Source organism: Carlito syrichta, unplaced genomic scaffold (genome assembly GCF_000164805.1).
Source record: "Carlito syrichta isolate Samal-C Ts95f unplaced genomic scaffold, Tarsius_syrichta-2.0.1 Scaffold304598, whole genome shotgun sequence".
In the NCBI taxonomy this organism is placed as follows: Eukaryota; Metazoa; Chordata; class Mammalia; order Primates; family Tarsiidae; genus Carlito; species Carlito syrichta.
In genome coordinates this window covers 357,969-371,251 of record NW_007248694.1, presented here as the reverse complement: position 1 = coordinate 371,251, position 13,283 = coordinate 357,969, and the positions used below count along the sequence as shown (strand labels likewise).

The following is a 13,283-nucleotide window of genomic DNA, read 5'->3' as shown; positions in this document are numbered from 1 at the left end:
GCCCAGACTGAAGTGCAGTGGCACACTCCTGGCCACCGCAGCCTCAACCTGCTGGGCTCCAGCGATCCTTTGGCCTCAGCCTTCCAAGTAGCTGTAAATACAGGTGTGTGCCACCATACCCGGCTAATTTTTTATTTATTGTAGAGATGAGTCTCGCCAAGTTGCCCAGGCGGGTCTCAAACCTGCGGGCTCAGGCAGTCCACTCACCTCAGCCTCCCAGAGGTGTGGGATTACAGGCTGAGCCACCGAGCCCAGCTGCCATTTTCATTTCTAAAGCTTATGTTTTCTGACCTTGATCCTGACTGTGGCTTTTTTTTTGAGTTGGAATCTCACTCTGCTCGCCAGGCTGGAGTGCAGTGGCACACTCACAGCTACCATAACCTCATCCTTCTGGACTACAGGCATGCACCACCACGCCCAGCTAGTCTTCTCATTTATTGTAGAGCTGAGGTCTTGCCAAGCTGCCCAGAATGGTCTTGAACCTTTAGGCTCTGGCAATCCTTTTGCCTCCACCTCTCAAAGTACTGGCCTTACAGGCGTGAGCAACCATGCCTGACCATGTGGCATTTTTTAATAAGTTAAAAACAGAAAAGTAAGACTGATATGCTGGGAGGAGCTCACCTGATAAGATAGTTGAAGATCCTACTCTCCTTTCTAAAACTCAGATTGTTTTTGGTTTCTCCCCTTATGTTTCTGATTTGGTTATTCCTAGCACACGGCACTTTCTTGGGTCACATTCGTTTGGAGCCTCACAAGCCTCAGCAAATTCCCATCGATTCCACTGTCTCATTTGGTGCATCCACAAGGGCGTACACTCTGCGTGAGAAGCCTCAGACATTGCCATCGTCCGTGAAAGGAGACGAGAAGATGGGTGGAGAGGATGATGAACTCAAGGGCTTACTGGGACTTCCAGAGGAGGAAACTGAACTTGATGTAATTCCATGTCTATGTCATTATTTTGTCTTTTGGGACCCTAGTTGTTAGAATATGTAGCTGTTCTACATAGCTTGAAATGCCAGTGACTTAGCAGTAGGAAATTCTCTTGAGTCTACTAATGGACCTCTGGCAGTGTGTTGTGGCCAGCTGTGACACCCTTTGGAGAACTGCATTGTGTGAATTTGCTTATGTACAACCAAGGCTAACAAGGAAACTGGGTTTCCCAGATCCCCCTAGTTGTCTCGTGCAACTTCATTGGCTATTAGAAGGCAAGACTGGGAGTTACGTTTTTCTGTTCCTCTGATTGCTTAGAGCTACACTGTCCAATGTGATAGCCACTAACCACATTCCAAGTATTTCGTAGTCACATATGGCTAGTGGCTCTCACTTGGTAGCACAGATAGGGAATATTTTCTTCTTGTTTTTTGAGTTGGAGTCTCACTCCGTCACCCAGGCTGGAGTGCAGTGGCACACTCACAGCCACCCCAGCATTGACCTGCTGGACTCCAGTGATCCTTCCACCTCGGCCTTCCAAGTAGCCAGAACTACAGACGCATGCTACCACACCCAGCTAGTTTTTGATTTATTGTAGAGATGAGGTCTCACCAAGTTGCCTGGGGTGGTCTCAAACCTGTGGGCTCAGGCAGTCCATTTGCCTTGGCCTCTCAAAGTGCTGGGATTACAGGCTGAACCACCAAGCCTGGCTGGGAATATTTTCATCATCACAGAATGTTGTATCGGACAGCACTGTCTTAGAGAAACTGACACTTTCATTCATTTATGTAGCTTTTTTGGTAATTCTACCCTAAGAATCATTTGAATAGAACCAGACTGCCCTTTTTTTTTTTTTTTTTTTGAGTTGGAGTCTCACTCTGTCAGCCAGACTGGAGTGCAGTGGCCGCTCCCGGCCACCGCAGCCTCGACCTGCTGGGCTCCGGCGATCCTTCCGCCTCAGCCTTCCGAGTAGCTGGAACTATAGGTGCGCGCTTCCACGCCCGGCTAGTTTTTGATTTATTGTAGAGATGAGGTCTCGCTGCCCAGGCGGGTCTCAAACCTGTGGGCTCAGGCAGTCCATTTGCCTTGGCCTCTCAAAGTGCTGGGATTACAGGCTGAACCACCAAGCCTGGCTGGGAATATTTTCATCATCACAGAATGTTGTATCGGACAGCACTGTCTTAGAGAAACTGACACTTTCATTCATTTATGTAGCTTTTTTGGTAATTCTACCCTAAGAATCATTTGAATAGAACCAGACTGCCCTTTTTTTTTTTTTTTTTTTGAGTTGGAGTCTCACTCTGTCAGCCAGACTGGAGTGCAGTGGCCGCTCCCGGCCACCGCAGCCTCGACCTGCTGGGCTCCGGCGATCCTTCCGCCTCAGCCTTCCGAGTAGCTGGAACTATAGGTGCGCGCTTCCACGCCCGGCTAGTTTTTGATTTATTGTAGAGATGAGGTCTCGCTGCCCAGGCGGGTCTCAAACCTGTGGGCTCAGGCAGTCCATTTGCCTTGGCCTCTCAAAGTGCTGGGATTACAGGCTGAACCACCAAGCCTGGCTGGGAATATTTTCATCATCACAGAATGTTGTATCGGACAGCACTGTCTTAGAGAAACTGACACTTTCATTCATTTATGTAGCTTTTTTGGTAATTCTACCCTAAGAATCATTTGAATAGAACCAGACTGCCCTTTTTTTTTTTTTTTTTTTGAGTTGGAGTCTCACTCTGTCAGCCAGACTGGAGTGCAGTGGCCGCTCCCGGCCACCGCAGCCTCGACCTGCTGGGCTCCGGCGATCCTTCCGCCTCAGCCTTCCGAGTAGCTGGAACTATAGGTGCGCGCTTCCACGCCCGGCTAGTTTTTGATTTATTGTAGAGATGAGGCCTCGCCAAGTTGCCTGGGTGGGTCTTGAACCCGCGGGCTCAGGCAATCCACTCACCTCAGCCTCCCAAAGGTGCAGGATTACAGACTGAGCCACCGAGCCCGGCGAACCAGACTGCTTTTGTTCATATGTGCCTGGCTGCCCTGAAGTCCATGAATTTTACAAAATTTAATTTAATTTAATTTTTTGAGTTGGAATTTTTATCACCCAGGCTAGAGTACAGTGGCATGCTCATGGCCACCGCAGCTTCAACCTGCTGGGCTTAGGTGATCCTTCCGCCTCAGCCTTCCAAGTAGTTAGAACTATAGGCACATGCCACCACGCCCAGCTATTTTTTGTGATTTATTGTAGAGACAAAGTCTCACCAAGTTGCCCAGGCTGGTCTTGAACCCCCTGGCTTAGGCAGTCCTCTTGCCTCGGCCTCCCAAAATGCTGGGATTACAGGCTGAGCCACCACGCCCAGCCTCAAAATTTAATTTTAAAATGCTAGAAATGTTTATTTTCTTTCTCTTTTTTTTGAGTTGGAGTCTCACTCGGTCACCCAGACTGGAGTGCAGTGGCCGCTCCCAGCCACCGCAGCCTTGACCTGCTGGGCTCCAGCGATTCTTCCGCCTCAGCCTTCCAAGTAGCTGGAACTACAGGCGCGCGCTACCATGTCCTGCTGATTTTTGATTTATTGTAGAGATGGGGTCTCACCAAGGTGCCCAGGCGGGTCTCGAACCCGAGGGCTCAGGCAATCCACTCACTTCAGCCTCCCAAGGCGCGGGATTACAGACTGAGCCACCGAGCCCAGCTGAAATGTTTATTTTCTAAGGGCAAACCCCAGTACTTTGCGATGTGGCACTGTACTGGTGTGACTGATCTGTTCAGTTAGACCAAATGCAAGAATGTCCCTACCACCCATATGCATTTACTATTCTTTTACACCAAGGCAGTTTCCTAATCCTTCAGAAGAAAAGCACAATAGAAACCTTAAAATTTAGAAGTCATTTTGTGCTTCATGACTTCAGATGTTGTTGGCAGTCACTCTTGTCCTTTTACCCTCCAGGCCGCTTCTATGCTTCCCTGTCTTTTAGTTCAGTAGGTTAGGTACCCTCTGGATCTTCGTTTTTAAGACAAAATTTGGAGTATTTGAGGCTGGTTCACACCTTTACTCCCAGCACTTGGAGAAGCTGAGGCAGGAGGATTGCTTGAGCCTAGGAGTTCAGGACCAGCCTGGCAACATAGCCAGACCTCATCTCTACAGAAAAATTAAAAAACTAACCAGGTATGGTGGTGCATGTCTATAGTCCTGGCTACTTGGGAGACTGAGGCAGGATTGCCTGAACCCAGAAGGTTGAGGCTTTAGTAAGCCATGATTATGCTACTGCACTCCAGCCTGGATGACAGAGTGAGACCCTGACTCAAAAAAAAAATTTTTTTTGGAGGGAATATTTCAAACTGACAGTTTGTACCAGACTGGAAATAAGTTCAGTAGATTGAAAAGAGGCGAGCACTAAGGCCAAGTTAATCATTGAGATGGTTATGAATAGAATTGGGGCCCAACATAGGATGGAGGATGACAAAATATTAATGCCAAAAATAAAGTGCACTGGCAGTGTCCTTAAAAATTCTAAAGGAGAAAACTACTGGGAAAGAAGCAGTCAGTTGTCCTTTTTCATCTATTTTGTTACTTAGAAACAATTATTGGAGTTCTTCCCGGCCACATTTTCTTTTAATTCTCAGCATGTTTGCATGATAGCCTTTAACAACCACAAAAAAGCAACTCATGGGTATTTGATATGTTCTCAGTTCAAGGCCCTTCAACTCCTTTTTACTATCACTGCCCCACTAATCAACGAGGATGTTCCAAATTCTAATGAGACTTGAGACTTGTATTAGTAGTCTGGGGACAGTATGAATCCAGTAGAGAGTCTCATCTGCCTTGGGAGGTCAAGGTTAACCTTTAATCCCTTTCTATCCTTTATTTAGTATTATTTTCTCCATCAAATTCCCTTTGAACTTACTCCTGTCTTTCCTGTGTGAACTGTGGTCTAGAACCTGACAGAGTTCAACACTGCCCACAACAAGCGGATTTCTACCCTCACTATTGAGGAGGGAAATCTGGACATTCAGAGACCAAAGAGGAAGAGGAAGAACTCACGGGTGACATTCAGTGAAGATGATGAGATCATCAACCCAGGTGAGATATCTTCCTAGTTTCTTCTGATGAAAAAGTGGTGGTCTCAGAGAGTACCATATACAACCTACAGGTCAGTTGTGATGTTTCTCTACAAGGTCCAGGTAAGAGGTGGTATAGTTAAGGGAAATATTTTTATATAGTTCATTGGTGGAGTGCCCTGAACACACAAGCGTTCTCCAGGTACAGTATGTGAGAGAAGTAGCTACAGGAAAGGCCCTGTGTAATACAATGTTCAGAGCATTTAATTCTCTGCGGATCCACTATGTCTGTGTTATAGAGGAGCATTAAGTAAGATACAGGCATCTGTTGTCTTTCCCTCAAAACGGAACATTATTGTTTTTGTGAAATTCTGAGTAAGATCCAAAACTCTAAGTTTGGAGAACCTTCTGCTGCCACTGAGAATTACATTGTAGACTTTTCTCTCTACATTAAGGAAGTAACTTATACATAGTTTGTGTGGAAATTTTGACTGGATGTTATAGGGGAGGCCACTAAATTTACCAGTTTGTTCCATTATTTGGCATTCACTTATTGGACTTATATCTCAAGTACTCTGGAGGTGGATGACACAGAAGCTAGGATGTTTGTATGGTTTATAAGGTGATGATAGGCCACACGTGGTGGCTCAGCCTATGATCCCAGCACTTTGGGAGGCCAAGGCAAGAGGATTGCTTGCGTCCAGGAGTTCGAGACTAGCCTGGGTAACACAATAAGACCTCATCTCAACAAAAAATCAAAATAAAAAAATTAGCCAGGCATGGTGGCGCACACATGTAGTCCCAGCTAGACTGAGGCGGGAGGATTACTTGATCCCAGGAGCTTGAGGTTGCAGTTAACCAAGTTGTGTAACTGCACTACAGCCTGGGGGACAGTGAGACCCTGACTCCAAAAAAATTTTTTTTTGCCGGGCTCGGTGGCTCAGGCTGTAATCCTGCGCTTTGGGAGGCTGAGGTGAATGGATTGCCTAGGCAACTTGGCGAGACCTCATCTCTACAATAAATTAAAAAAAAAAATCAGCCGTGCGTGGTAGCGCATGCCTGTAATTCTGGCTACTCGGAACACTGAGGTGGAAGGATCGCCGGAACCCAGCAGGTCGAGGCTGCAGTGGCTGGGAGCAGCCACTGCACTCCAGTCTGGGTGACAGAGTGAGACTCCAACTCAAAATAAATAAATAAATAAATTTTTTTTATTTAAAAAAAAACCACCTTGTTCGGAAACGGGGAATACAATCTAACAAGTTCCTTTTATTTGCCAAATTGAAATACTGTGAGGGTAACTTTTAAGTCTTGCATTTAGTTTCAGAATATTGAGTATTTAAATGGAGAAGAAATGCTCATGGGGAAAAATATATCTGGGGATTTTAGTTAATTGAAAATGTAGCCGGGCATGGTGGCTCAAGCCTGTAATTCCAGCACTTTGGGAGACTGAGATGAGAGGATTACCTGAGCTCAGGGGTTTGAGACTAGACTGGGCAACTTGGTGAGACTTTGTCTCTACAATAAATAAAGAAAAATTAGCTGGGCATGGTGGCACATGCCTACAGTTGCAGCTACTTGGAAGACTGAGGCGGAAGGATTGCCTGAGCCCAGCAGGCCCAGGCTGCGGTGACCGTGAGCATACTGCTGCACTCCAGCTTGGGTGACAGAGTGAGACTCCAACTCAAAAACAAAAAACAGGCTGGGAGCAGTGACTCACACCTATAATCCCAGCACTTTGGGATGCCGAGGTGAGACCAGCCTGGGCAACTTGGTGAAACTTCATTTCTGCAATAAATAAAAAAGTTAACTGGGCATGGTGACGCATGCCTGTAGTTCCAGCTACTTGGAAGGCTGAAGCGGAAGGATGGCTGGAGCCCAGCAGGTCGAGGCTGCGGTGGCCGTGAGCATGCCACTGCACTCCAGCTTGGGCAACAGAGTGAGACTCCAGCTAAAAACAAACAAAAAAGATAATGTAGTCTGAGTTATCAGAGGGCTATTGAAACTAATCAAGTGTAATTTCAGATTACATTAGAATGGTGTGGACAGTGACCTCACCAGTCTGTTCGATCAGAACTTACCCGGATGCGTTGTATAGTCCTGAGGGAGGAGACTCACGGCTATTGTCCCTTGGATGCTGGGGATATAAGGGAACCATGCATGTGGAAGAGAAGATGTGGGGATCACAGCCACTGTTGTCAGATATTTGCAGGGCTGATTGAAGGAAGGAAGGAGTGGGGCAAAACCAGAGCCACTAAGTGCCAAGTATTTGGCTAAACAAACAAACAACCCCCCCCCAAATCCTGGCTTATATTTAAAAGAATTGAAAAGATTCCTGTGAAAGAGATCAGTACATTCTTTGTAGTGACTGCAAGCTCATCTTCTGATGGTGTGTTAAGTGGATGGATTATTCCTCAAAGTAATGAGTGTCAGAGGGAAATGTTCAGGCAGGGGCTGAATGACCAATCTGAGAAGCTTATTTCTGGGCCCCAAAATCTAATGAATAAGATTTTCAGGAGCCGGGCTCTGTGGCTCAGCCTGTAATCCCACACCTTTGGGATGCTGAGGTGAGTGGATTGCCTGAGCCCGCGGGCTCGAGTCCCGCCTGGGCAACTTGGCGAGACCTCATCTCTACAATAAACCAAAATGAGCCTGGCGTGGTAGCTCGCTCCTGTTGTTCCAGCTACTTGGAAGGCTGAGGCGGAAGGATCGCCAGAGCCCAGCAGGTCGAGGCTGCGGTGGCCGGGAGCGGCCACTGCACTCCAGTCTGGGTGACAGAGTGAGACTCCTACTCAAAAAAAAAAAGTTTTCAGGAATTGAACTTAGGTTACGATTATTATTATTAATTTTTTTTAGTTGGCATCTCTTGCTCAGGCTGGAGTACAGTGGCACTCTCAGCTACTGCAGCCTTGATCTCCTGGGCTCAGGCGATCCTTCTGCCTCAGCCTTCCAAGAGCTGGGACTACAGGTGTGTGCCACCACACCTGGCTTATTTTTTGATTAATTGTAGAAACAAGGTCTCACTATGTTGCCTGGCTAATTTTTCTTGATTTATTTTAGAGACGAGATCTTGCCAAGTTGCCCGAGCTGGTCTTGCACCCCTGGACTCAGGCAATCCTCTCACCTCTACTTCCCAAAGTACTGGGATTACAAGGTGTGAGCTACCACACCTGGCCTGAAATTTGTAATTTGTGTGTGTGTGTTTTAAAGTTATTTATTTATTATAGAGACAGGGTCTTGCCAAGTTGCCCAGGCTGGTCTCAAACCCTCGGGCTCAGGCAGTTCACTCACCTCTGCCTCTCAAAGTGCTGTGATCACAGACTGAGTCACCACCGAACCTGGCAAAATTTTTATTTTTAAACAAGCTTCTGTTTGTATGTCAGCCAGCAAATTGGGAACTACTGGACTAGACAATCCCTTAAGTCTTTTCAGAAATCAGGGTCTGATCTGTTTTTTCTTTGAAAATTAGTGTCCTGGAGCTTTCTTTTTTTTTTTGAGTCGGAGTCTCACTCTGTTCCCCAGGTTGGGGTACAGTGGCACTCTCATGGCCACCGCAACCTCGACCTGCTGGGCTCAGGCAATCCTTCCAAGTAGCTGATACTACAGGCATGCACTACTACACCCAGCTCATTTTTTAATTTATTGTAGAGATGAGGTCTCACCAAGTTGTCCAGGCTGGTCTTGAACCCCTGAGCTCAGGCAATCCTCTCACCCTGGCCTCACAAAGTGCTAGAATTACAGGCTTGAGCCACCATGTCCGGCTGACCCTGGAGCTTTCTTAAGGCAACGTATGAGGGGGGACACACAAAAAAAACAGAGTTATCTTTTGGAAGAGTGGGTTTCTTGTTGTATAGGCTTCCTCTGCTAGCTAAGTGTTCTAGGGACTCACTGATAGCAACAGCCCAGCTCTTGTTGTAAGAGACTGCAATGTTGTTTTTTTTTGAGATTCTTTTAATGCATTTGCCCATTTCATGCCCTACCCTCCCTATTCACCCAATCTCACCCCAAGCAACCTTTTTTTTTGTTTCCCTGGATGAAAAAAGTCCTCAAGGGGAAAAGTTTTGCTGATGTGGAAGAGGTGAAACAAAAAACAGCAGAAGCACTAAAAGGCATCAAAATGGACAAGTGCAAGAACTATTTTGAGCAGTGGAAAATGTGACTTGTTAGGTGTATAAATAAATTCCTATAAATTTTTATAAATAAATTCTGGGTTTTTTGGGTGCCCCTTGTATTCAGTGTAGCATAGTGGTTAAGATCACAGACTCTGATATTAGAGGGTCTGGGTCTGAAATCCACCTGTCCACTTAGTAACTTTGTGAACTTGGCCAAGTGACTTAGCAGACTACTGACCTCACAGGATTGGTGGGAAGACCAAATGAGTTAGTATATGTAAAAATAACTTAAGATCAATGCTTGGCACTCACTCAGTAAGCCCTGGATAAATGTTAGCCATTATCACATCATCATCTGCCTTTCACTTCTTACACCAGAAGTAGAGTTAGTGAGAAATGTGTTGGTAGATCTTCCTAGAGCAATGGTATCCTAGAATGAGTGTATTCGTTCTCTCTAGAACTAGGATGGCTAGAGAGAATGAAGAGGTGGTGAAATCCTCAAGCACCATTCAGCCAGCATAGGACAGGGTCCCCAGAGCAGCTCAGCCCTACTGCTCTGACGGCTTCACGGCCCATTAGCCACTCCTCTTGGTCTCCAGTTGCTCTTGTGTGTCATTCAGCTTTCCACACTGAAAGGATGGTTAGAACAGACTTCTATGGCAATGAGAGAAAATTGGGGTACTTTTTTAGAGACCTTGTCTTTTTTGCTAATGAGCTTGGATATTTTTTACTCTTTCTTCCTCCATATAGAAGCCATTCTCTTTTCTGCCATCTTTTCATGCCACCATCACGGTGTGCATAAATGTCCTGACTGATGCTTTCAAGAGCATCAACAATGCTGAGAAGGTTCTTACCAGGCTGTGCTCCAAAGTCATCATTGGGTTTCTAACTGTGATGATGAAGCATGGTTACATTGATGAATTTGAAATCATTGATGATCACAGAATTGGAAAATTTGTTGTGAACCTCACAGGCAGGTTAAACAAGTGTGGCGTTATCAGCCCCAGATTTGATGTGCAACTCCAAGATCTAGAAAAGTGGCAGAATAATCTGCTTCCATCCCGCCAGTTTGGTTTCATCCCGCTAGTTTGGTACTGACAAGCTCGGCTAGCATCATGGACCATGAAGAAGCAAGAAGGAAACACACAGGAGGGAAAATCCTAGGATTTTTCTAGGGATGTAATGTATATGTACAAATAAAAAACCTCAGTGGAAGCAAAAAAAAGAAGCAGCCATTCTTTCATTGAGCAGAGATTGGCTATGAACATAATACCAAGGTATCTTCTTTGGAGTCATCCTAACGTGAAAATTCAGACTTAAATCAGGAGCTAATTATTTTAATTAAATAGGGATTCTTTGTTTTCCAAGGGGATTCATGTGAGTGTTTCTTTCAATAACAAGCAACTCCTATGCATTTAAAATAAGATTAAAAGCTGGGTACAGTGCTCACTCCTGTAATCTCAGCTACTTTGGGAGGCAGAGGTGAGAGAATTGCCTGAACCCAGGGGTTCAAGACCACCCTGGGCAATAAATTTAAAAATTAGCTGAGCGAGGTGGCACATACTGCAATTGTGACACTGAACTCCAGCCTGGGCGACAGAGTGAGACCATGACTCAAAAAAAAAGTCTTTCTCTACCACTATATATATCACATATGGCAGTAGAGAAGGAATTGATTCCCTAATAGATGCCTTAATCTTTTTTTTCTTTTTTTTTTTTTGAGTTGGAGTCTCACTCTGTCGCCCAGACTGGAGTGCAGTGGCCGCTCCCGGCCACCGCAGCCTTGACCTGCTGGACTCCGGCGATCCTTCCACCTCAACCTTCCAAGTAGCTGGAACTACAGGCGCGCGCTACCAGGCCCGGCTAATTTTTGATTTTATTGTAGAGATGAGGTCTTGCCAAGTTGCCCAGGCAGGTCTCAAACCCGTAGCCTCAGGCAATCCACTCACCTCAGCCTCCCAAAGTGTGGGATTACACGCTGAGCCACCGAGCCCGGCATGATGCCTTAATCTTTAATTTTTTTTGAGTCATAGCCTCACTGTCACCCACACTGGAGTGCAGTGACATGCTCATGGCTACCACGGCCTCGATCTCCTGGATTCAGGCGATCCTTCTGCCTCAGCTTCCTGAGTGGTTGAGACTACTGGCATGTGCCACCACACAGCTAATATTCTGATTTTTGTAGAGACAAGGTCTCATTGAGTTACCCAGGCTGGTCTTGAACTTCTGGGCTAAAGCATTTATCTCACCTCGGCCTCACAAAGTGCTGAGATTACAGGCATAAGCCACCACGCCTGGTCTTTGCTACTATATTAAGTTGAAGGCGGCTTGGAATAGATTTTTTCTAACTTTGATAATAAGCCAGTGCCTTCCTGTTTTTACATGTTCAACCTTCATTGAGAAAGGTTCTGTATTCTAGATGACCCAGCCCAGTCATTTCCTCTGTGCTCCAGGAACACCATCATGCATTTCTCTTGAAGTACTTCTGTGTATTGTAGCCTGTGTGGCTTTGTAACTGTGAGCTCCTCAAAGGTGGAATAGTATCTTGCTCTTTATTTCATGCCCAGTGTCCAATAAATCAGGCATGAGAGAGTGAAAAAGCAAGTCCCTTACTTAGCTTAGTGCTTTCTGCATGGAGAGTGGATGAAGCTAGAAGCTTTGTAGGGTGTAAGCTATGAAAAGGGAATTGCTTTACATTTTTAAAAAAGGGGGCCGGGTTTAGTGGCTCAGTCTGAAATCCCAGCACTTTGGGAGGTTGAGGTGAGTGGATTGCTTGAGCCCGTGAGTTCAAGACCAACCCAGGCAACTTGGCAAGGCCTTGTCTCTACAATAAATAAAAAATTAGCTGGGTGTAGTAGTATGCACCTGTGGCTCTGGCTACTTGGAAGGCTGAGGCAAAAGGATCACCAGAGCCCAGCAGGTCGATGCTGGGGTGGCCGTGAGCATGCCACTGCACTCCAGTCTGGGCGACGGAGTGAAACTCCAACTCATAAAAAGAAAAAAAAGGAAAAGGGAATCACTCTCCCACCCTGCTTAGATAGGAGGCCTTAGATCTGTTAGTAGAAACCTTAGTTATAAACAGTTCGGGTTATTCAGGTCAATAGACTGGATTAAGTTTGAAGTCCTGCGTCTGAGTCTTAAATATGTTTTTTGCTAGCAAGTGGGCATTGGCAGGGTATGTGGTATGTGACCTCTTGACATGTCGTTGTTTTATCACTAATGTGGGATTGGTAATATCTACTTTTTTTTCTCTCCCCTCAAAAGAAGGAAGTGTATGGAAAGGAAGGAACTTGAGGAAGGCAGCACATCACAGTGGTGCAGAGCATAGGCTTGTTGCTCGCTGTTGGACTCAAGTCTTGATCCCTGCCCTCTCCAGCGGGGTGACTGGGCCAGTCACTTTACTCTCCCAAGCCTCAGTTTGCTCTCATCTACGAAATGTTCATTGTAGTAACACCTGCCTCATAGGTGGCTGTGAGGATTTAGCATAGTGCCCAGCAAACACTTGGAGTAAACACTTGCAGTGTTGACTGTTACTGTTTGAATCCGAGTTGTGATTGTTTTGTTTGCAGTGAGCCCTAGACCCTTATTCTTCTCAGCAGAGTAGCAACCCAACCCTGCTCTCATCTCTTTTTGCAGAGGATGTGGATCCCTCAGTTGGTCGCTTCAGGAACATGGTGCAAACTGCAGTTGTACCAGTCAAGGTAGGAAGTACATTGCAATAGTATTTGAAATGCTACACAGTCTGGGTTTAAAACCCCCTCTTTTATGTGTGAGTGTTAAGTAAGTGGTTTATTTATCTATTTTTTTTTTAATTTGGGACACAGTCTCTGTCACCTAGGATGGAGTGCAGTGGCACACTCACAGCCACCACATGCTGGGCTCAAGTGATCCTTCCACTTACGTCTTCCAAGTAGCTGAGTGGATGAAGCGAGAAGCTTTGTAGGGTGTAGTTATATTTGTGTAAGCTATGAAAAGGGAATTGCTTTACATTTTTAAAAAAGGGGACTGGGCTTAGTGGCTCAGTCTGTAATCCCAGCACTTTGGGAGGTTGAGGTGAGTGGATTGCTTGAACCTGGGTTCGAGACCAGCCCGGACAACTTGGCAAGGCCTCGACTCTACAATAAATAAAAAATTAAGCCGGGCTTGGTGGCTCAGCCTGTAATCCCACGCCTTTGGGAGGCTGAGGTGAGCGGATTGCCTGAGCC

At 46.0% G+C, this 13,283-nt stretch overlaps 1 protein-coding gene across 3 annotated transcripts in view; it reads left to right on the top strand.

The window, feature by feature from the left end:
* Positions 1-13,283, top strand: part of PPP1R8 (protein phosphatase 1 regulatory subunit 8) — a 29,472-nt gene that overhangs the window by 12,383 nt on the left and 3,806 nt on the right. For 2 of the 3 annotated variants that reach the window (XM_008060327.2, XM_008060326.1), the window contains exons 4-6: positions 713-933; positions 4,847-4,991; positions 12,715-12,779. In XM_008060327.2, coding sequence (XP_008058518.1) covers positions 713-933; positions 4,847-4,991; positions 12,715-12,779 — 431 coding nt within the window. The remainder of the gene's footprint in view (positions 1-712; positions 934-4,846; positions 4,992-12,714; positions 12,780-13,283) is intronic. The other variant, XM_008060328.2, reaches the window with a different exon arrangement.